This window comes from Lissotriton helveticus, chromosome 3_1 (genome assembly GCF_964261635.1).
Source record: "Lissotriton helveticus chromosome 3_1, aLisHel1.1, whole genome shotgun sequence".
In the NCBI taxonomy this organism is placed as follows: domain Eukaryota; kingdom Metazoa; phylum Chordata; class Amphibia; order Caudata; family Salamandridae; genus Lissotriton; species Lissotriton helveticus.
In genome coordinates, this window is record NC_136061.1 from 1136389114 (window position 1) to 1136413235 (window position 24122).

Genomic DNA, 24122 nt, shown 5'->3' on the forward strand with positions numbered 1-24122 from the left:
AACATTGTGGTAGGTTCACCAAGGCTTTAATTGGAAGCGTTTTCCATATTATATGTAACAAGCCATAGTTGCAGCTTATTTATCTTATGCAACTAATAACAATTGAGAAAGCAAATAGTCCTAACTTGTTGTAGGTACGATGTTACTTGTTGTATCACATACCTGGATGCAATGGCAGAAACAGCAAAATACAAGTCGGGCGGCACACTATGCTAAACACAGATTTTTAGCATAAGCGTGTTAAAGCCACGCCCCTAATTACACTGCCACGCCCCTTTGAGAAACCCCCTAGTTTTTTTATCCCACTTAAAGCCCTGGTGGCTGGTCATGGTTTTTGCATACCCTGGTATATATGTGCCTATATACAGTAGACTTGTAAATGCGTGTCACATTCATAGCTCTCCCCCTTTAAAGGGCAGAGCAGGGTCACACTGGCGGCTAGCCTTTGTAGAAAGAGAAGGGAAATCCCGAGAAAAAAGTCTCTCTTTAATGGATTTCCCTTCGCGCAACAACGCTCACCGAAGTGATGTCACGACATAACTTCTCCTTCTGCAACAAGGGCTCCAATTGTATGCTCAATCAGGCATTAAACAAAAAGGAACATTTCTCTGCTTCACCTGGGCATTACACAAAAATCGGGATTTTTTTTTTAATTTGGGGGAAAGTGTCAGGACACCGAGACACTTATCCAAAAACTGGGACCCTACTCTACTACGCCCCTGTAAGCATGTGGCTGTTATTTTCATAGCATGTGTGCTTAGTGCCCCCGATTTTACACACCTACTAATTGCTCTTGCCCCCATTACCCTCAGGATCACAATTCTTTTTTTGTATAGCACGCTTCGACCTCTGCTTCCAACGCAATATCAAGGTTCATTCCGCAACGGGATCAGGCACAACAGTCACAGTTTCGCTAACACGTGCAGCTTCTCCAGCCAGTGACAACACGCACCAATACGACAAACACTCATCTGGTTGCGACTGGACTCAGTTCCGTAACACTGTTTTCCCATCGCTCCACTCAACGCCGTACGTCACCACACTTGGCCAATCAGAATCCAAGGCCTCGAAATGCCTCTCTTAGCATCAGTCACAGGAGGGCGGCGCTTGAGGCTGGAACTACGCAGGTGCGTTGACGCACGGTCACGTGAGACTCCAGTTCCGACGTCGCTGTGCTTCCTAGTTGCTCTTCTAACCTAAACCCAAAGAGGTGCTAAGAGAGGCCTGAGGGCGGACAGCGGTGCCTGGACCAGCGGCGCGGAGGTCGGCACCATGCCGCTCTTCGGATCCAACCCCTTCGAGCAGGATGTCGGTGAGTGGGTGCGGCGGACATTGGTCTTCCAGCCTGACTCAGGCTCCGGACACCTGACAGGGGGAGGCTGGGGATCCCTGACATGACTATCCGATGTCCACGGTTTCCCGGAAGTGACAGTCCCAAGTAGCCAGGAATTAGTAGCTCCGCGACCCACCTCGTACCAGGAAGGGCCCTGTAATTAGCTCAACAGGTCCATCCTTGTTTACAGCTGTTCTGGACTTGGCCCACTCCTTCACAAATACCCCCATGGTGGAAATGTACATGTCCTAAGACCCCCAGTAAGTACACCGTAAAAATCCATTCACAGAACACAGTAAGAAACACAAAGTTTCGACGGTTGAGTAAAAAGTGCACTGCTGCCGAAGAGTAGTAACATTAAAGTGACAGCACTGTCAGAAAACCAGTGAAACAGCTGCAGCGCTGGAGAATAGCCTCCACCAGGAAGTATTAAAGTGACAGGTCTCAGGTGGGATCGAAGGATAGACACTCACACAAAGCTTAAAGAAGCACTTTCGTCACACCGTTGTATTACAACAGCAGCAGTAATAAAGTAACAAGCAGGAGTGCTGGCATAGACACTCACTGAAACATCACTAAAACTTCCAGCTGGTGCAACTACCATACCAGCATTGCCATAGAGTACAACTAAAGCAGCAGTGTTGCCAGCGGGTATCAGTACAGCACCATTACAGCCATAAAGTATTATTCCAGCTGTAATGTTAAAGTTCTAAAACGGTGCTACTGCAAGAGGATCATTGCGACAAAAATACATTAAATTAACATAGTAAATGCAGTGGTACCTATATTTATTATGTGTTCGATAGTAATAGCTAAGTGATGACTCGGTATGGCAGTAATATGGAGATGGTAACCCTGCTGTCAAGCAGCGTTAGAGCTGCAGCCCTACAATTGAGTATTATTAATGTGACACACTTTACAGCTGACTAGTATTAAAGACTTAGCTCTGCTTGTGAGGTGTCTCAAATGGGCAGTCCTACTGGTTAGTAGTGCTGGCCCCGTAGCCCACCAGGAAATGATAGACAGCAGCCCCACTTGCTGATGTTGTTGCCACACTAAAGTATACAAAAAGTGATTGATGGAAGGTTTCAATTAATTTTAGCCACTGAGGTAGCATGGTGGGTGAAAAAAGGTGGAATGGAATGTGGTCCGAGTGATTGCTAGTGGCTGAGATTAATTCAAGCATTCCACCAATCACTGTGTTGTATTTGCATTTGACTCTTTAAGTGCGGTGGGTATACCCAGACGTGGGTTCCAGGCTCGCTGTACCATTGGAAGCAAGCTATACCTGTCTGAAGAGCCAAGAACAAGGGTGAGACCGGTCCTGGGTTACTTGTGTTACGGTTCAGGGAGGACCTGGCCTGCCAGTTTGTGCTGGACTGTTCCCATGAGGAGCAGGGTCAAGACTGAAGGGGCATGGTGGACAAAAAGCAATGGATTGTGATGCAGCCCAAGGGATTGCCAGTGGCTGGGATTAATTCAAGCATTCCATCCTTCACCTTGTCGTTTTTTAGGGCTCGCACCTGCTTTGCAGTGCGTAGCACTGCTCGTGCAGCGTGAGAGCCCTTCTGTTGGGGGTTTAAAACTGTACATAGAAATTGCATATGCTTGTGCGTGTGCTTTTTATTTTTTGGTACGGGATTGGCTTGTACCTGCTTGTATTTTAGAAACCGGGCACGCAATAGGCCAAAGGCGGGCGCGTTGCTCCTTTCATGGCCTATTGGTGTCTGTTACCAAAGGGTAACGTGGTTTGCATTATCGTGCGCAGGCGCGTGCACGATAATGCCAAACACATGGCTCACTGCAGCGCGCGCGCACCACTCGTGTGCTTGTTTTCCTGGCTAGGGCCGGGTCTGTAGCTAGCCAGATACAGACCTCCTCCCATGGTGGCGGTGGGGGGTGATGGAGGGTTTAACGCTGCCCTTGAAAAGGAAGAAGAAACATGTGAGCAGCTCGGAGTCCTGCTGGAAATTGCACAGTAATTTTGAAATTGTGGGATTAGTGGTTTAGTGCCTCTGCTATATTTAAAAAAAAGTGTCTGGCGATGTTATTACAATTGTTTACTAAACTACACTCCCGCGATATCCGGTGGCCGTCATATGTGAGCGTTGTATCTTATGGCCGTAAAACCTGCGCACTGTGGCCAAATTACGAGTCTATTTTTATTTTTTTAAGGTTGCCCCAAAGATAATGTTGTATTGTTCTGATGGGTAATTCTGATTAGTTAATTGAGGCGGGCGCAGTAAACATACTGTTGATGACGTCAGGGCGCATATTGTGGAGCAAGAGCTGACTAAGGGCAGTGGTAGAAGTGGGCGGGATCGGGAGGGCACGGCGTGCCCCTACTTTTAAAAATTCTTTCAGTCCGTTCCCCTACTTCTGCCATTCAAAAAATGGTCCCGGGACAGCAAGAATAGTCCAACTTACAAAACGATTATTCTTTCATCTTCCAGGGGCTGCTCGCACTTCACTCCAGAGGCTGCAGCAGCCCCTCCTTGAGCTCACACAGACCGAGGGCAGCCCATTGTCATTCCTATTAAGGCTGATTAACCCTTTCGAATGACAATGCGCCGCCCTCTGCCTTTAGCATATCATGCTGAGTTGGTGATTACAGAGGAGCTTTCCCTAGACTGAGGACTGTCGGGAACTTGCCACCAACTCTGCGAAACCTGCATGATTATTTTTTGGTTAAGGTGGTAAGATGTCTTTGTAAGAAGTTTGTGAGGTAAACAAACGCATGAAAAATTGTGACTTGTGTTTTTAGGCCCTAATGTCCGTGCCAACTGATCTAGTTTAAACTTGATACTCTTTTGTCCAGCTCCTTGAAGATGTCCATTCCTGCGAATGTCATGAAGCAACCAGGGCCAGAAACTGTAGATCCACAGCCACACCGTGGCTTCAGCATACTCCGTAGTTCTTTCCAGACAATAATTCGGGGTTTTCCTGCACAGCGGCTAATTTAACATTCCAGGCCTGTTCTGTAATGTGATGTTAGTCTCTTGGTGTTTTGTCGTGATACTTGCTTATCGACTTGGATGCTTTGTGTACTTTTGCTTATTCAGGGCCTGTCATTTTTAACAGACAGCTCTGAACGCGGCATTTGTGGATATACCCGTATTTTGCAGGACAAAATTGTTTGGGGTGTTGGGGAATGTTCTAGTCTGCAATGAACTGGACATGTATTGCTCTGAACCAGAAAAGGCGACCAAGAGTTCGTTTTGACCGAGTATCTCGGAGGTTCCCAGTTTTCTACAGCAAGTTTTGGTGGTTTGTAGCAATTGTGATTTTGCGTGAATGTTCTCTTGAGTGAATGTGCTCTAAAGACATGAATTTTCGTGGAAACCCCTGCCTGTAAAGACTCGTGCTAAGGGAATCATTTGCGCGCTGACCAAGTTACTTGCATACATGAAGGTTGTTTACTTGCTGTCCCGTTAGTAGAGGTGATGGGGCGGGAGAGGTGACCGGTCAGGAGAGGCAACGGGGCAGGAGAGTTGACGGGGCAGGAGAGTTGACGGGGCAGGAGAGTTGACGGGGCAGGAGAGTTGACGGGGCAGGAGAGTTGACGGGGCAGGAGAGTTGACGGGGCAGGAGAGTTGACGGGGCAGGAGAGTTGACGGGGCAGGAGAGTTGACGGGGCAGGAGAGTTGACGGGGCAGGAGAGTTGACGGGGCAGGAGAGTTGACGGGGCAGGAGCGGTGATTAGGCATGTGCAGGAGCGGGAACCGGGCAGGAGCGGTGAATGAATAGGGGCAGTGAATGGGTAGGGGCAGTGAATGGGTAGGGGCAGTGAATGGGTAGGGGCAGTGAATGGGTAGGGGCAGTGAATGGGTAGGGGCAGTGAATGGGTAGGGGCAGTGAATGGATAGGGGCAGTGAACGGATAGGGGCAGCAGTGAACGGATAGGGGCAGCAGTGAACGGATAGGGGCAGCAGTGAACGGATAGGGGCAGCAGTGAACGGATAGGGGCAGCAGTGAACGGATAGGGGCAGCAGTGAACGGATAGGGGCAGCAGTGAACGGATAGGGGCAGCAGTGAACGGATAGGGGCAGCAGTGAACGGATAAAATGTATAGGGGCAGTGAAGGGATAGGGGCAGTGAAGGGATAGGGGCAGTGAAGGGATAGGGGCAGTGAAGGGATAGGGGCAGTGAAGGGATAGGGGCAGTGAAGGGATAGGGGCAGTGAAGGGATAGGGGCAGCAGTGAAGGGATAGGGGCAGCAGTGAAGGGATAGGGGCAGCAGTGAAGGGATAGGGGCAGCAGTGAAGGGATAGGGGCGGCAGTGAAGGGATAGGGGCGGCAGTGAAGGGATAGGGGCAGTGAAGGGATAGGGGCAGTGAAGGGATAGGGGCGGCAGTGAAGGGATAGGGGCGGCAGTGAAGGGATAGGGGCGGCAGTGAAGGGATAGGGGCGGCAGTGAAGGGATAGGGGCGGCAGTGAAGGGATAGGGGCGGCAGTGAAGGGATAGGGGCGGCAGTGAAGGGATAGGGGCGGCAGTGAAGGGATAGGGGCGGCAGTGAAGGGATAGGGGCGGCAGTGAAGGGATAGGGGCGGCAGTGAAGGGATAGGGGCGGCAGTGAAGGGATAGGGGCGGCAGTGAAGGGATAGGGGCGGCAGTGAAGGGATAGGGGCGGCAGTGAAGGGATAGGGGCGGCAGTGAACGGATAGGGGCGGCAGTGAACGGATAGGGGCAGCAGTGAACGGATAGGGGCAGCGAACGGAGAGGGGCAGGAGAAGTGATGGGGCAGGAGCGGTGACTGGACAGGAGCGGTGACTGGACAGGAGCGGTGACTGGGCAGGGGAAATGACAGGGAAGGAGCGGTGACGGGGTAGAAGTGACTTGTACTTATGTTCCTTGCCTATTTATTTAGATACTATTGCATGACATTCACTGATGTGTCTGCGAAGCATTCCTGTTGTCCCGAATTAGTGTGCTGAATATTGACCCCATTGTCCTGAATTTTTACATTCACCATCCAGAATTTGCGCCCATGGCATTGTTCCTGCTTATATTTCGCACGCTTTACATAAACCTATATTCCCTATGAGTATTTGCTTTTTCCTGAATTAAACCTCAAATAAACATGTTTATCCATTGTTTGAATTAAATAACGTTATAAGCTGTAACTGGTCAGTAAAAAAGGCTAAATGTACTAAAAATTGGTATGTTTTGCGATTTCTAGCCACAACCCTGACTCCGCCCACTGATCCAATCTTCGGTTATTCCCGCCCCCTGATTCTCCACCCACAGTTCCCCTACTTTTTATTCCCCACTTCGACCACTGACTAAGGGGCATCATGATGGACGCGGCTGCAGTCCGGCTGACCTTGCTGTTGGACAGCGGCCAGACTGAAGAAACCTTGGGAGGCTCACGGAAGTGAGAGACCATTGTTTGAGGCTCACAAAGTGACTGTGTTTGAGGCTCACAAAGTGACTGAAATTCTTCGTCCTGCGGTTAGGTTGGACAATGGAAAGGTGTGACGTTTGAAGAGAATGGCTTTAACCTCGAAGATACGTACAGATGACGCAGGAAGTCACAATCAGATGATGTTTGCCTTTAACTGATGGTGAAAATGATTGTGAAGTAAACGTGCCATCTCTTGCTGTCTCTGTGTGCTGACCAGGTGTCTTGGTGATGGTGTGTGTCCCTGTACCTGTGGACGGCGGTGTGTGTGTGTTGGGAGTCAGATGCTTCTGTGGAAGGTGGCACTGTGCAGGAAGCCCTCCTGGCTGCTGATTGGTGCATGGAACACAGTGTCCGAGCAGTGTTTGGATAGAAGAACGAGAAGGCCTCTCAAGTGACTGAATAATCTTATATGTGAAGGTGACTGAGGTTTATTTTATCCAAGTTTAATTCTAGTGTTGAATTTTTAACACTTATTTTTTATTTTCTCCGTTACCCATTTTTGTGTTATATTTTTCTTCTACTGCTTATATAGTGATGGTCAGAGGTTTATTTATCTATTTTTTGTTTAAGAGGGTAGATGTGTTGTACTGTGCTAATGTTATCAGTCTATGCAGCAGACGTCATCCTTCCCCGAGTCGGAACGTCGCAGGGGTCTGACCTCTAGGAGGGGATGGGTGCAAGCAGAGGAGCTGTTTTGGTGAAGGTCCAGGCCCTTCTGGAATAAATTATTTGAATCCAGGAATTTTTGGTGTTGCATTAGTTTCACAACACTACAGGTTCCCGATTCCCCTCCACCACTCCCCCGCCCGCTAGGTGAGAATGGTGCTCTGTCGAAGCTGCAACTACATCACAGCATGGCTGAGTAGGTATTTCATCTTTCTGGAGCCGATACGCTTAATACAAATAAGGGTTACAAATAACGCGTGGTCTGCGAGCGCGGTTCGTCCATTGGGGCGTGGGGGCGTAGCCCCCCCTGCCCGACGCCGCCCGCAGCTCCCTCATGACAATCATGTCAATGAATCAACATGACGTCAGACCGCCGGGCGGGCGTCATGTTGATTCATTGACATGATTGTACAGGCGGCAACACAAGTACGCATGCGTGGGGACGGAGGGTGAATTTTTACCCGTGCCCACGCATGCGCACTTGTGTTTTGGCGGCGTTGCGCATGCCCATCAGGAGCCCTAATGGGAGTGCTGCGGGCGAGAGGGTACCTGTGCCCCTGGCGCCAGGATTGGCCAGGGGCGCTGTGAGCATGTGACGTGTGGGGAGCAGAGCCCAGAGGTGGCGCGGACCGGGACCGGCAGCAAGGTAAGAGTGTGTGTTTTTCGGTGTTCCAGTAAACTAGCTTGCACAAATGACTTGAGATAGTTCAGTGTGTTAAAGCATCTGCGGCAGAAATGTGTGCGTGTATTCCAGGTCACCCGTTTATTTCACGGCATGGGGTTTTGGAAATGTAAAAATTCTCAGAATTTCTATTTTGATAGTTGCAACAACAGCCTTCAACAGATTTCATTTTATAAACATTTTCCAGAAAATGAGTTAACAACTTTGTCACCACAAATATAATGTACTCTTTGAACTAAGGTTATAAAATTTCAAAATGTTAACAAACGGTAGAGGCGGAATTGCATGATATATGCATTTATTATTGCATGCATGTTGGTGTATGTTTGTATGTGAATTTGTATAGTACATACCTAGGGCTTACAGGATGGCAAATACATGGGCGGTAGAAGGTTTCCAGCATAAAAAGGTAGGGGTGATGTAATATGTAAACTGGCACATCCTTCAACATCGATCCTAAAGGCTTGTTAGAGTCCATAATTTATTTTTATATGGTCATAAAAATACATGAATGATGGATGGATGCAGGGTGGGTGCATTAATGATTGTTCGGTGGATGGGTGGGTGGATGGGTGCATGGATGATGCATGCATAATGGGTGGATGGATGCATGAATGATGGATGCAGGATGGATGGGTGGGTGGATGGGTGGATGCATGAATGAATGATGTATGGATGCAGGACGGGTGGATGGATGGGTGGATGCATGAATGATGTATGGATGTATGGATGTATGGATGGATGCATGATGGATGCATGCATGATGGATGGATGGGTGGATGGATGGATGGATGCATGAATGATGTATGGATGCATGCATGCATGGATGCATGCATGATGGGTGGATGCATGATGGATGGATGGGTGGATGGATGGATGGATTGGTGGGTGCATGAATGAATGATGTATGGATGCGGGGTGGGTGGGTGGGTGGATGGATGGGTGGATGTATTAATGATGTATGGATGGATGCATGCATGATGGGTGGATGCATGATGGATGGATGGGTGGATGCATGAATGAATGATGTATGGATGCAGGGTGGGTGGGTGGATAGATGGGTGGATGCATGAATGATGTATGGATGGATGCAAGGTGGTTCGGGCTCGCTCGCTGCGCTCGATCGCTGCGGTGCAAAATGCAAATTAGTTTACGCCTCACCACTTTCAAATGTCACCAGCCGCCCCTGGTGGTCTGTACGGACTCACGAAACGGAACACCTGGCACTCCAAGAGGTATTTAAAGACGGTAATTTTATAATACTATGTTATTACCTCGATTACTCAAGCGTTAATGTCACAAATTCGCTCCCTCCTCTTTGTCTGTTTTTTAAGAAATCCTTTGTTTTTGAAGTCGAAGCAGCGCACACTTGCTTTCGATTGGCCGCTCGTGGGACAACGCACGTATTTCTTCTGCTCTGTGATCACTACGTCGCACCGCACGGCCCTCTCTGTTGCCCTGTGGAAAACCCAGTTTTCCACATTTTGGAAGATAAACAGCGGAAACAGCCCGCCTAGGAGGCGCAAGCGTACAATAGCGTTGGTGTTATTGACCTTATTGCGGCTGTCACGACTCCTGAGGTCCTTCCATTCATGGCTTATTGACACGTCTCATGGTGCACATTAGGACCTTGCATTTATGACTTATTTGACACGTCTCATGGTACACATTAGGACCTTGCATTCATGACGTATTTGACACCTCTCATGGTACGCATTAGGTCCGTGCATTTATAACTTATTGACACATCTCACCATACACATTTAGCTCTTGCATTGACCACACGAGCCACATAAGGAAACGGCATCTTATATTTTAAAAGATGTTTCCCCTTTATTACCACTCATCCATCTGCAGTAAGTTTCTCTAGACGATACTATTAGGTCTGCTTATACATTGTTTTAGTTTAATTCGTGGTGACCTTCTGTTCATTTATTAATAGCAGGCCCGTCAGCTGTTTTTTCTGTCCCTTGCACGTGAGCTCCTGCCAGGGGAGGGGTGTTGTGTTTAGCAAGCAGGCTGTGGAAGAGAAAGTAATGAGGGAAGGGAGAATGCAGCTGCTGGCTAGTAGGCGAGAGTAGAGTTAAACATAGATTTGAAGAACAGAGCGCCCCAGTAGACTGGGGTTGGTAGGTTATCAAACCTCTTGTGTCAGGAAGGCACTAAAAAATATCTAAGAAAACTGGTTTTAAGTGTCTTAACCGCACAGAGACGATTGAACGCTTAACATAAAGTTTAGTAACTAGAGGAGGTGAATCTACCCCGTGCACCCCAAGGATAGATCTCCTTATCTGGACAATTACAATTTATTTACAGATTTATTTATTTATTTTATTTTATGAGTTTTATATAGCGCTAGCTGGACCCAGGGTATCGGAGCGCTTTGCAACAAGTTATTATTATTATTATTATTATTATTATTATTATTATTATTATTATTTGGGTTTTGTAGAGCGCATAGTAACCCGGAAGCATCCCAGCGCTGAAACCGTGACAGTAGAGGGAGTGGGAGTGGAGTGCCCAGGAGAAGGGGGAAGGGGGGGATCAGGGGAAGAGGTGCGTTTTCAGTGATTTCCTAAAACGGAGGTGATCTGATTCCGTCCTTAGTTGAAGAGGGAGGGTGTTCCACAACCTGGCAGTGTTCACTGAGAATCGCCGTCCTCCTGTACGTGCCTTTCTCACTCTGTGGACTGTAATAAGGCATTCATGATCAGGGCCGGACTGGGAACTGAAAGCAGCCCTGGCAAATTTTGGCAGACCAGCCCCCGTCCGGTGCGTAGCGAGCTAGCCCGACCGCTACTAGGGGGGTTTGGGGGGTTCTCCCCCCTAAGAAAATTTTGGAAAACAACAGATCAAAATGGTGAATTTTACAGCACATTTTCCATTACATATTCAATTGTATCAACTCTCAAAGCACAGTAAATGGTAGATGATGACCTTAAAGAGCACCAGGTTACCCACCCAGTCATATGTACCAATAGACATTTTTTCAGAGAGCACCAAAAATAGACACAAGAAGTGAATCGGAGAGAACAAAGTAAAAGTGAGACCAGCCCCCCACATGGTGTGTAGCGAGCAAGCAACCAGGCCAGTAAGCATGGAAATGTCACACATGAGCCTTCAGCTCCAGGTCACTGAGGCCAGAAACTATGGAAATAGCACACATAATTAAGCATCCAGACCAGAAAGCATGGAAACGTCACACATAACCACCCAGGCTGACAGAAGGCATGGAAATGTCTCAAATGGCATGGCGCCCTGGCCAGAAAGCATAACAAATTAACATAAAGGCCCTGGCCTTGACATGACACATCTTTAACCTCTTGGATGCTATGGGAATTCCCCTGCTGTGCTGGGATTTCGCGATCCTCGCACATTCATGACGAGCTGGGCTCGTCATGAGCGTAGCAGGAGGCTACTGCATGACGAGCCCAGCTCGTCATGAGCGTCGAAGGGGTTAAATAGCCTACTTAAGTGGGTGGCACAATAAGTGTTGCAGGCCCACTAGTAGCATTTAATGTACAGTCCCTGGGTACATGTAGAACCACATTTCTAGGGACTTACAAGTAAATCAAAACTGCCAATTCAGTGTAAGCCAATTTTACCATGTTTGAAAGGTAAGAGCGCAAGCACTTTAGCACTGGTTAGTGGTGGTAAAGTGACCATGGGTACTCGTGGTAGCACTGCCCTTGTTGGTTTCTACCCCTGCACCAGGGGTAATGAAGAAGGCAGGAGCAGAAAAGAAACTAAGGAGGGTTTTAAAGGGCCTATTAGAGTGTTAAGTGCCCCATACCTGACAACTTTAAAAACTTTTCACTATAAGAGAGAGGGGGAGGAAGAGGAGGGGGCATAAACAAGGAGAGGGATGGCAAGCGAGTTGCCTGAGAACCACACACCCCTCTCCCCTAAAACTCTAGCAAGAGCTTTAGAGGCTACCACTAATTTCCTAGGGAGGTTGCTTGCAACCCCCTTTATGGATGTCAGCAAAGGAGAGCCTCCACACACAAGCTGGAAGGCTGCTCTGTGCAAGGGTTTCCGGCTCACCTTGCCTAGCACTATGATAACAGCTCTTCGCGACCATATGAAGGGAGCCAATAGTGTGACATACGCTCACACCGTGTGAGGTCGCAGTTCTAGCTTCCACATCTGATCTTGCTCTTGCTGCCCCTGGGCCCTTAGGGGCAAGTAGGAGGCTGTTGAAGGACTTAGGCTGATATCAGAGATCAACTCTGTGATGTCATCAGAGGATTGGTGATGTCATTTGCCTAACACTGAGCCTTCTGTAGAGAACTCTGTACAGCTAATTTGTTACAGATTGGAATCAATGCAAGGCAGACCCAGCCTTTTCAGCTTTCTGAGGCTCAAAAACACGAATACTATTCAGCTGGATATTCTATTCCTTAAACACTGAAATAGAAACATCATAGAACACACAAGAATTGGGTATTAGGAAACAGCAAGTCTCTTTGGAAAACTTCTGTCAGATTGCACACTGGGAACTGCAGCTACCGTCACTGTGGCCCGATTGCATCTTTTAGAAGTGAACCATCCACTGAACAGTGAACACACAAGTGTGCATTTTAACAGCGCAAACTCCTTTCTTGTGGAATCCGGACTGAAATCCAAACAATGTTAAAAAAATGTAGGTCACAAACCAACTGAGCCAGCGCCAAGGGAATGCACCGAGGGGTCCTAGAAATGTACACGTTAGCCTAAGCGGCAAGTGCCAGTGGCAACACCAGTGGCCATTGGAAAACAAAACAGAAGGACTCACTTGTGTAAAAAAGAAAGAAAAAAAACACTAGAAAGCTCTGTTGTCTGCTTAAAATATATTTTTCAGCACAAGCCCCAAGTTTCAGCACTAGTGCGTTGTGCGCCTGTGCTGCCTGCACAGAGCAGGGCCGGGGATTAAGCAAAAAGGTATAGGCAAGGCCCAGGCTAGGTCTTAATTGAGTGTTAACATGCATTTCCCGACTCGAATCTCTGTTAACAGATCACCAACTGCTTTCATTTCATTTTGCCTACTCCCATTCTGCTTTTTAGCCTAAGGAAGAGGAAAAAATACGGTTGTATTTATCCAGTCCACATCACTAACCTGCACCAACTGTACGTAGCCATTTTAGAATGCTGTTTTGTTTGTTGACATCTGAAGGAGATCTGAGACCTATCGTGACATAATTTCCTGGACAGCGCCTTTAAATCTGCTGTTTCCCAGTGGATATCAATCATTGTTGTGTCATAGGAAAGGATGTGGCCTAACAGCCAGAGTTGCCGACTTTGGAGCTGGAGAACCGGGTTCGAGTCTAGCGTCAGCTCAACATCCTGTGATTCTGGGCAAATCACTTCATCTCCCCGTGCCTTCCAAAAATAAATGTGTTTTTTTGTAAAGTGACTGGTGCTCAAGTAAAAGGCTCCAATACATTCGAGTTGCAAAAAAATGTTTTAAAAAACAAGTAGCCAACTTCCTGCTCTTTCGAAGAATTCCTCTTAGGCAGAAGGATATACGATACCATTTAGAAGCTGATTGTGTCAACAACACATGCCAAGCAAATGAGATGTTATGATACATTTTAGAGAGTCTGCCAAGTGGATGAATGTCATTCTTTGATTGTTCTGTGTACCTGTTTTGCAAAGGACATAAAGGGCTCTTGTTATTCAGAATAGTTTCTCTGCAGTAACATACGAACCTTTTTTTTACATTTATGAAGTGCAGCAGCTGATAAAGAGGGACAGCTCACTTATTGTGTCGCTGTACGTGTTACTGGAAGTATTTGCCCTGGTGCATACCAGACTTAGAAACTCGCTGAAACACTGAATTAGTAAATGAGCTGTAGGTAGCACAGCATAGTTCAGAAGAAATCGTGGCAGTGGGGAACCAGCTTTCAATTTGGCTGGACGCTCAAGCATCCTGTGATTCTGGGCAAATCACTTAATCTCCCCATGTAATGTGCTTTCATACCTTCAGGTCGCTATATAAAACAGCAACAATGTATTTAAAGAAAAAATACTGCTGCAGCTATCATACCTACGTACTTCCGAGCTATGCTGTCATTCAGCTCGTGTTCTAATTTTTACAACTCTTCCAGTTTAACTCAAAACAGGCATAATACAGTTCTCTTCTGCTCTTGTGCACGGCAACTTGTTCATGATGAAGCCCCGCAGGCCTTCGCTTGAACGCCTGCGCAGGCCCAGATCAGAGCTGTGCACCTATGTCTCAATGTAATCAAACTTTCTACAGCACTTGACACGTCATGAGCTAATGTACAACATTTCCAAGAAAGGCAAGATTTGTCAGTTCGCTCATGAGGTGCAGAAAGCAAACTTGGAAAAACAGTGGTATCCACAGCTCAATAGTTCCGAGCTGAAGCTCATGCAGCAGTTTCTTTAGTTTCCGTCGCTAGTCTGATTTTGATCATAACAGGCGCACACCTCCATTCTGCCTCTGTGTGCTGTGGTCATGATGACATGGCCCTGGATTCAGCACCTTAAATTGTTCTCCTTTTTAACGCATGATACACTTGACGTGTGCATGTCTATCCTCAATCTGTGTGTTTTTTGCACGCTTTAGTGGCCGACGGACCTGGTCATTGAGAGATGGGGGGGCGGGGGAGGGGGGCGACGGCCTTTACCTTTTGTTTAATCCAGAGCCGAATCTATTCACCCCGCGCCCTCCCTCCCCCCACCACCACCTCTTCCCTACACTCTCCAGCAGGGCCGGACTGGGAATTGAAAGCAGCCCTGGCAAATTTTGGCAGACCAGCCCCCCGACCGGCACTTCTGGGGGCAGCGGGCGGCCCGTGGGCTGTGGCAGCCAGGAGCAACCAAAGCAGGCAGGTCTGCTCACAAATAAATCGACACGTATGCTCCAGGGCACTAGTGCGCTGTGCGCCTGTGCAGTACAGGGCCAGGGACTAAAGAAAAATGTATAGGCCAAGGCCCAGGCTTGGCCTTAATTGAGTGATAACATGCATTTCCACCTCAAATCTCTGTTAACAGATCACTATCTGCTTTCATTTCATTTTGTCTACTCCCATTCTGCTTTTTTGCCTATTTTAATGGGCCACCCAAGGAAGAGGAAAAAATACGGTTTTATTTATCCAGTCCGCATCACTAAACCGCACCAACCTTATGTAACCATTTTAGAATGCTGTTTTTTGTTGACGTCTGATGGGAATCTGAGACCTATCTTGACATCATTTCCTGGCCAGCACCTTTATGTCTGCTGTTTCCCAGGGGATGTCAATCATTGTTGTGTCAAATGAGAGGTTGTGGCGTAACAGCTAGAGTTGCCGACTTTAGAGCTGTGGAACCGGTTCGAGCCTCGGTGTCAGCTCAACATCCTGTGATTCTGGGCAAATCACTTCATCTCCCCGTACCAAAAATTAATGTTTTTTTTGTAATGTGACTGGTGCTCAAGTAAAGGGCTCCAATACATTCGGGTTGCATTTTTTTTTTTTTAAACAAGTAAATGACTTCCTGCTCTTTCTAAGAATTCCTCTTAGGCAGAAGGATATACGATACCATTTAGAAGCTGACCGTGTCAACAATACGTGCCAAGCAAATTAGATGTTATGATACATTTTAGAGAGCCTGCCATGTGGATGAACGTCATTCTTTGATTGTTGTGTGTACCTGTTTTGCAAAGGACATAAACGTTTTATTCCGAATAGTTTCTCTGCAGTAACATCCGAACCTTTTTTTACATTTATGAAGTGCAGCAGCTGATAAAGAGGGCCGCCTCGCTTATTGTGTAGCTCAGTCGCTGTGCATATTATTGAAAGTATTGGCCCTGTTTAAGGAGCATACCAGACTCAGAAACTCTCTGAATTAGTAAATAAGCTGCAGGTAGCACAGCACAGCTCGGAAGTAATCGGGGCAGTGGGTGGGGTACCAGCTTTGAATTTGGATGCATGTTCAAGCATCCTGTGATTCTGTGCAAATTACTAAATCTCCCCATGTAAAGCGCTTTCATACCTTCGGGTCGAGTACGCGCTATATAAAACTGCAATAAAGAAAATAAAATAAAAACACCGCCGCAGCAATCATACCTACTTCCGAGCTATCCTCTCGTTCAGCTCATGTTCTAATATATACAACTCTTCCAGTTTAACTGAAAACGGGCATAGTTCTCGTGCACAGCACCTTGTTCATGATGAAGCCCCTCCCCCCCCCCCAACCGGCCCTAACTTGAACGCCTGTGCAGGCCCAGATCAGAGCTGTGCATCTGTGTCTGAATGTAATCACACTTTCAACAACACTTGACACGTCCTGAGCTAATGTACGACATTTCCAAGAAATGCAAGATTTGTCAGTTCGCTCATGATTAGGTGCAGGAAGAAAAACTTGGAAAAACGTGGTAACCACAGCTCAATATTTCGGAGCTGAAACTCATGCAGTAGTTCCTTTAGTTTAATCCCGTCCATAGTGCCATTATGAATATATCCACCCCCCCCCCCTCGGCCCCCCTTCGCTACACCCTCCAGATTCCGACCCCTTATAAACCATGTGTTGTCATTTGTCATCTGCCTGCTGGAGACAGGTAAAGGTAATGCTCATGTGATCTGGTTACCTGCCAGGGTCAGGGCAGCCCCAGAGACCGGGGTGCAGGGGCACTCTCAGCAAAGCGCATAGAAAAGAGAACACAGAAATGGGGCGATGCTGCGCCGGCCGGCCTCGTCGTTTTAGCTCTATGTTCACTCTGCACATAACCTGAACAGCATTCTCGATGAAATGGCAACTTAATGTTACAAAGGCAAACAATAAAAACGCGCAGACACACACACGATGTGAAATGATCTCTTCAATAAGCTGCCCCCCATAAATGACAATAGAGCTAATACAAAGAGTGCACGCTTTGCAACTGAGAGAGCGCAAACTGACTTAAATGTATGAGTACATCACACTTACCTGTAGTAAGCACAAATCATGAGGAGAAATGCCATGAGTGCTAATAGTACCTGCAATTATATTCTAAATGTATAGCTAATATAGAGATTTAAGTAGAAGTGGAACTAATACAGAAATGTGTGACACTATATGATTTTATTAGATATGAATATTCCTGAATCCATGTCGTGTAGCTGTTTAAAATGTAAGATGGTAGGTGGTTAAACGCAGAATGTGGTAGGCCTCAGGGCCAGAGCTGGAGGGAAAGGGAAGGTGGTTCTTTTCACGACACAGATTGTATTAATGTTTTGGTCATCGCATTAAATGGGCCATGATTTATAGAAATGTTTACTGAATAATAGAATAAGAATATTAACATGCTTTAATTAATATAGAAGTTGAATGCTATAATCATAATGAGAAATATTGTAGGCCTGAAATGTTTTAACATTGATTTACACGTACATGTCTGGGCTGAGAAATGTTGCAATCCTTTCTGGAAGTCTATGAGAGTTGGGTTCTTGGCTGCAGATATCTGTCTGCAAAGGATAAGGGGGGATCCAATTATAAATGAATGAATAGAGGTCTGTTCAGTAGACGGCCCAGACATGGAGGAGGGTTCCGGAATGTTTGAGGGGTATCAGCGGGCCGGAGAAGAGTCTGAGAAGTAAGGTCAACTCTAACGTATGAGGCCCAATACAAAGCATCATGGAAAAAGCCAGAAGCTACACCACGTGAGAGGCGTCTCGCAAGGGGCGTCTCAAATGTTGTTGACTGTTTTGTATTAGGGACAGCACCCCTGGGTGGAGTTAGAGCAGATACCTGAGGACCCTTTAGAGAGCGGATGGGTAGGCAGAGAGGGGTCATGACTGGAGAACTATAGGTTTTCACCAAGAGACTTAGAGTGAGTGACTTCCCTTGGGGGTCATTCACTGCTGACACCTTTGTTAGGTTGGGGTTTGGTTAAGTAGGGATACCATCTAGAGCAGGGTAGGGACAGCCTAACCTTTGCGTTTTCCTCCAACCTAAATGAAGGAGAGATATGCGTCTATGCTGATAGCTTTATTATTCTTAGAACTTGTGTTAGTGATTTCTGTTGCTCGTCTGAGGGCTTTCCGAGAGCACATGTATGTAATTGGACCTGTGTATCTCGTGAATCTCATTCTGAGATGCCTGTATTTGCAGCTTATCATATCTTTACAATAAACCTTTGAAAGCTAGAAGTTGTTTGTGATCTTTGGGAGCAGAGTCCTTTATTGGGTGAACTAACTTGCAGATGGGTGTACTGTTTTCCTCCAAGACAGGCAACAAAGGTTCAGTCGACCAGATCGAGGTTTAGATCAATAGATATAAGGTATCGATCAAAATCTCGCCCTTTCAGTTGGTAGCTATAGAGGATGGTTGCCTTCTTGAGGACGGTGACCTAGGCCAGGTTAGCTTACCCCAAGGCCCCTAGAGATCGATGATCGGAAGAACAGCCCGCCGAAGAAGATCCGGATGACGTGAGACAGAAAAAGCAGCAGTATCGGTCGAGAGTGAGTATAAAGGGTTATGCGTGTTAGATTGCGGTGTTTTGTATTGTATCCATGTTGTAATGTCTGGCGGAGTTGAATGTCTGTAGAGTGACTGTGGAACAGGTTGTGAGCGCGCGCAACCGGTGGAAATCTTAAGTTCAAGGAGAGCTTAAGTGGTTCGGGTGTATCGGACACCCAGAGTAATTGTCAACTAGTGTGAAGGGGGTCATGAGGTACCATTGATCACCCGAAAGACCGAGATAGGGGGAACGTAAGAGTGAGTGCGTGAGTAACGGACGCTGGTCGGAAGTTACTGTGTGTGTAAGCAACCTATCAGAGGGACGATAGACATCTCGTCAGTTGTGTTGACAATTACAGATAGACTGTGGACGTACAGTCGAGAGAAGTGACCGCTTGGTCGGAAGTAGTCATTTTTCGGTGTATGAATGGGACGCATGCATAACCGGGAGACGAGTTGAGAAAGGAGGGGTGCTGCTGCGAAGCGGAGAAAAGTGACGTCAGGTAGTGTCGCGCAGTGATTGGCCGACCGGAGAAAGACCGCGCTGTGATAGGCCAGCTAGCAAAGACGTCAGACAGGGTCGCGACGTGATTGGCCGACCGGAGAAAGACCGCGCTGCGATAGGCCAAGCTAGCAAAGCCGCGACAGGATTGGTGGATTGTCATCAGGAAGTAAACAGAGTAGCGAGGCTGGATATTGTGCGCATAATTATGAAGTGTTTTAAATGGCTGAAAGCGGTGTTTAAGAAAGAGAAGCGGGGATCGTATGAAGGGGAAGAAGCCCCGCCGGAGGGTACGCCAGCTCGTTATATGGCAGTGAATGTTGGGCTGCATACGATCCTTTGGATATCAGAGTGGAGTAAGATTACTGAAGGAAATGAGGAACTGACGTTCCCGAAGTACGGGACGTTCAGATTAGAGGTGTTACATCGATTGAAATCAGTCATGACCTCAAAGAGACCCTTGCCTAGACCAACCCAGTTTGAAGCTCTTGATGCATGGATTAGGGCAGCGCATGAAAAGAATATGAACAGACGACAAGAAAGGGTGAAACGATCGGTAAGGGCAGTGCAGGATGCCAGGTGGGATGCGGATGCTAAAAGATGGAGAGTGCATAACATGGAAGTAAATAAACTGTACCCAGTGTTAGAGGCGCCAGTAAATAAAAGTCCCCTAGAAGAAGATGATGAGAGCGAAACAGAGGACAGCCTGATAAACAGATTATTGACAGACAGGCCACCCCCGTATAATAGAGCAGGGGGAGAGGTCGAGCATACTGAAGGAGAAAAGGGGGGCAATGCAGGAGAGCATAGACCGCTTCCCAGTTCAGAGTGGGATCCTGAGGCAAAGAAAGAGCTGTCCCAGCCTAGTCAGGTGCAACAGGTAGTCGGGAGGTTTGTGGTACAAAGAGCGCCGGAAACGGAAAGCGCCACATCCTACCCATTACCAGATGCACTACAGGTACCTGTTACCATAGGTCCTATAATATCGATATATGACCAAGAAAGAGCAAGAGGGGAAGAACGGAAACGGAAAGACAGAGAAAGAGCAGAGGAGGCAAGGAGGAACGATACCACTAATTCCCCAAGTCAGATGCCGATACCCAGAGAGTGGAGCACCCCGATGCACACAGCAGGGGACCCAGGAGGAGATCCTGGGGGCCCTAGATGGCCAATGGATCTGAGGGGATCTGGACGAAAATCCTTTCAAGAGCTAAATGAGTACATGAAGCAGTGGGATGAGGCAGTGAAGGCTCAAAAGTGCATCATAGCTGCGGAAGCTGAGAGGGAAAGTCAGGACAGCCGAGCTCGGACTCACTGCGGGGCTGGGGAGAGCAGCCCGGAGTGGGACTGTAGGGAGAGAGAGAGTAGGGGAGTCACCCATTGGGCCCGGAGTGGAGGTAGAACAGACCTAGAAAACGGGGGCTCCGGGAATGGGAGGGTGGCGCGCCCAATAATCAGTGAAGAGGAGAGGAGAGCGCAAGAGTACAGAAACAGCTTTAAGTGTCCACACTGTGTGCCTGGCACCAGAGAACTGAATGGGAGTTGTGAGAGGTCGCACCATAGACCCTGTGATGACGGAAATGAGCGCAGCCCAGGGAATATGGGGAACCAGGAAGGATCGTATCGGATACTGAGCGATACGAGGCAAAGGGAGAGTAGCGACCAGAGGGAAAATAACAGAGAGGTGTGCGGTGAGAGGAGAGAAGAAGAAGAGAGTAGGGGTAACAGGCCCGTGTTCCATCACCTTCCAAGATCAGATGGCCGAGCATGGGACCTGGAGAGATGGGAGCAAGGGAGGGCACCCATTAACTTTCCCGAGCCCAAACGTAGAGCTCGAAGTTGGGATGGTAGGGAGACCAGTGAGCCCCCTTCGAAAGACATATTGCGAGCTGAGATAAAAGCCAAGAGACTTGATGTCGCCAGCTTAAGGTCAGATCTGGATGACATGGTAGATGGTACCCTGCCTTTAGAAAGAATGGAAATGTATGAGCAGGATGAAATACTGTATATGGCAAAGGACATTACTCGAAAAGCGAGAGCAGTCCATGAGAAGTTAGTCGAACTAGCAGGCAAATATATGGTGGACTTGTCAAGAACCAAAGCATTACAGGGTAACCACAGGCTACATTACACAGATCGAGACCTAGATGAGAGGAGAACGATTGGGCTGAAAACGCACATAAGGGAACTGATCACTGGAATAAGGACATGGAGGGCACTAGATAAATGGGAAGAGAGGTGGTCCAAGAAAGGGACCGGCAGGAGAAGCATGATTGGTATGACACCAGGACAGCAGGGAATAGAAGCTTACCCTTTGCGTGAAGTCGCAAATGGGAACTATGTGCATGTCCCTTGGAGTAGGGGAGATTTAGCTGCTTTTACCACCTCTTTCCCCAAATTACGAGAAAACCCAGTGGAGTGGTACAAGCAAGTGGAGAGATTTGTAAAAATCTCAAAGGTCCTTTGGATAGATCTGAACACGCTGTTTGATATTGTAGTACCAGGAGATCTGTGGACAGCATGCAAGGTTAGCGCTGAGTGGCCCACAACGGAGCCAGAGAGGGATGCCAAGACTAATGGGCCGTCCGAGATTGTGATGGCAAAATTCGAGAGAGTGATGACTTGGCTGAAAGAGAAAGTGCCAATGCAAGACATAGATTGGGTCAGAATAGACCGAACAAGACAGGAACCCAAAGAGACAGTTCACGAATATTACGAGAGATTGCTGAAGGCGTTTAAACAGTATAGCGGCTTGGATGTAATGGATCCAAAAGACATAGGGCAATTTGTGTCCAAGTTCGTCCTGGGACTGAGACCGGATATTAGTTTAATGATTCAGCAACACTCGATTTGTTGGCAAACTAAACCCCTAGATGAAATACTGAGATATGCCAGGTACTGCTGTGATGAGATAGACTCCAAGGCTAAGAAACTAAAAGAAAAGTTGATGGTGGTACAGATGCAGGCAGCAGGAAAGGGGGGACAACAGCAACAGCAGCAAGGGACGGGTACAGGAGGAAAGAAGCAGTACAGTCAGAACAAGGGTAATGAGGAGAGTTCCACCTTTAGACCCAGAATAGACATAGCTACCTTGAAGAAAACGACTAGGTGCCACCAGTGTAACGAGCTGGGGCATTGGAAACGCGAGTGCCCCTACAATGTAGAGATAGGAGAGCAAGAGATAGAGGAGGAAGAGGTTCAGAGCGCGCCTACAAGAGGGGTAACGCCATACCAAGGAAAGGTGCTCAAAGGGGGGGGGGCTCCTCCCCGAGCCCAGTTCCCGCAACCTCCTCGAGTAGGGAGTATGGGTAAGACCTATAGACAAATGCCCCTGTTTGTAGAAGGGGAAGAGTGCTATTATGTGGACCCATTAACCGGACAGAGAGTGGAAAGAGAAGACTGCACCCTCGGGGCAGCCTTGGAGGTGGATCAGAGGGGGCCCTATGTTGAAGCAGAAGTAGCAGGGTGCCCTACGACATTTCTGGTGGACACAGGAGCCACTAGATCCACGATCAGATCAGCTGCAGTTCCAGACCTGCCCATGTCTGGAGAGACCATACAAGTGGTAGGGGTCGCAAACAGGAGAATAACCAGCCAATTGACAGAACCGGTACAGGTGAAAATAGGGAAGTACAGTGATGAGCACCAGTTTGTGGTTTGCGATTCAAGTCCTGTGTGTCTGCTAGGAAGAGACCTGTTGTGTAAATTGAATTGTACAATATATTGTACACCTCAGGGAGTGGAGGTATTGACCAATGATGATGATGCAGATTTCAAAGTTGCAAACTCAAGAATATGCGTGGAGCTGTATCCTACTTTGACAGTAGATGAGCTCCCCTGGGACTTGAGAGAGACAGTGGCACCAGAAGTATGGGATTTCACTGGGGAAGAGATAGGTTTGGTCAAAGGGGTGGACCCAGTGAAAATTGTAGTGAAACCGCATGCTGAGTTCCCAAGAACACCCCAATATAAATTGACTCCAGAAACGATTGCAGGCATAAAACCCGTGATCGAGTCCATGATTAAACAGGGAATACTGAAAGAAATCGTGGGTAGTCCATGTAACTCCCCGATTATGGGTCTGCAGAAACCAAATGGGAAATTTCGGATAGTACAAGACCTTCGAAAGATTAATAACATAGTCGTTTCATGTTGTCCAGTGGTACCGAATCCATCAGTGATACTGTTTCAGATTCCATTCCAAGCAGAGTGGTTCACAGTGATCGATCTTTGTCAGGCTTTCTTTTCGATCCCTCTGGACGAAGAAAGCCATTTTCTTTTCGCATTTAAGCTGGAAAATCGCGTCCTAACATGGTGTCGTATCCCTCAAGGGTATACAGAGAGTCCATCGATCTTTAACCAGCTTTTGAAGAAAAATCTTGAAAGTCTAGTGCTGCCCCAGAAGTCAGTTCTGGTCCAGTACATAGACGACCTCCTCGTGGCGTCAGAAACAGAAGAAGCTTGCAGGGAGGACTCCATTGCTTTGTTAAATCACCTAGCTGCCAATGGGCACAAGGTGTCCCCGGGAAAATTGCAGTACTGCCTGACAGAGGTGCAGTACTTGGGACACAGAATAGAGAAAGGCAAACGAAAAGTGTCACCAGACAGGATAGAGGCGATCATGAAAATGAATGCGCCTAAGACACAGAGAGAGGTCAGGATGTTCCTAGGGATGGTGGGTTATTGCCGACAGTGGATCGTGAACTTTTCACTGAAAGCAAAGCCCTTGCAAAAACTGACGCACAAGGAGGTGAGCGATCCGGTACCATGGGACAAAGACTGTTTGATGGCATTCTTACAGCTGCGAGAGGACCTGTGTCGCGCTCCGGCATTGGGAATGCCTGATTACAATAAACAATTTTTTCTTTACTGTTGTGAGAGAGAAGGTTGTGCGTTGTCTGTGTTGGTCCAAATCCATGGGAATGCCCGTAGACCAGTTGCTTATTTCTCGGCTACTTTAGACCCAGTAGCCGCAGCGTTGCCCGGATGTCTCAAATCCGTTGCTGCAACGGGTGTCAGCATTGAGAGATGTGAAAATATCGTCATGGGGCACCCGTTAGAGGTGTGCGTGCCACATTCTGTTGAACTGTTGATGACCAGGACCAAAACACAGCA

The 24122-nt window shown here is 47.6% G+C and overlaps 1 protein-coding gene across 3 annotated transcripts in view; it reads left to right on the plus strand.

The window, feature by feature from the left end:
- The first annotated feature begins 1109 nt into the window (after nt 1-1109).
- Nucleotides 1110-24122, plus strand: part of STAM2 (signal transducing adaptor molecule 2) — a 489661-nt gene continuing 466648 nt past the window's right edge. Inside the window, exon 1 of one of the 3 annotated variants that reach the window (XM_078681742.1) lies at nt 1110-1312. In XM_078681742.1, the coding sequence (XP_078537868.1) occupies nt 1273-1312 (40 nt within the window). In that variant the 5' untranslated portion in view covers nt 1110-1272. The remainder of the gene's footprint in view (nt 1313-24122) is intronic. The other 2 variants (XM_078681743.1, XM_078681744.1) reach the window with 2 other exon arrangements.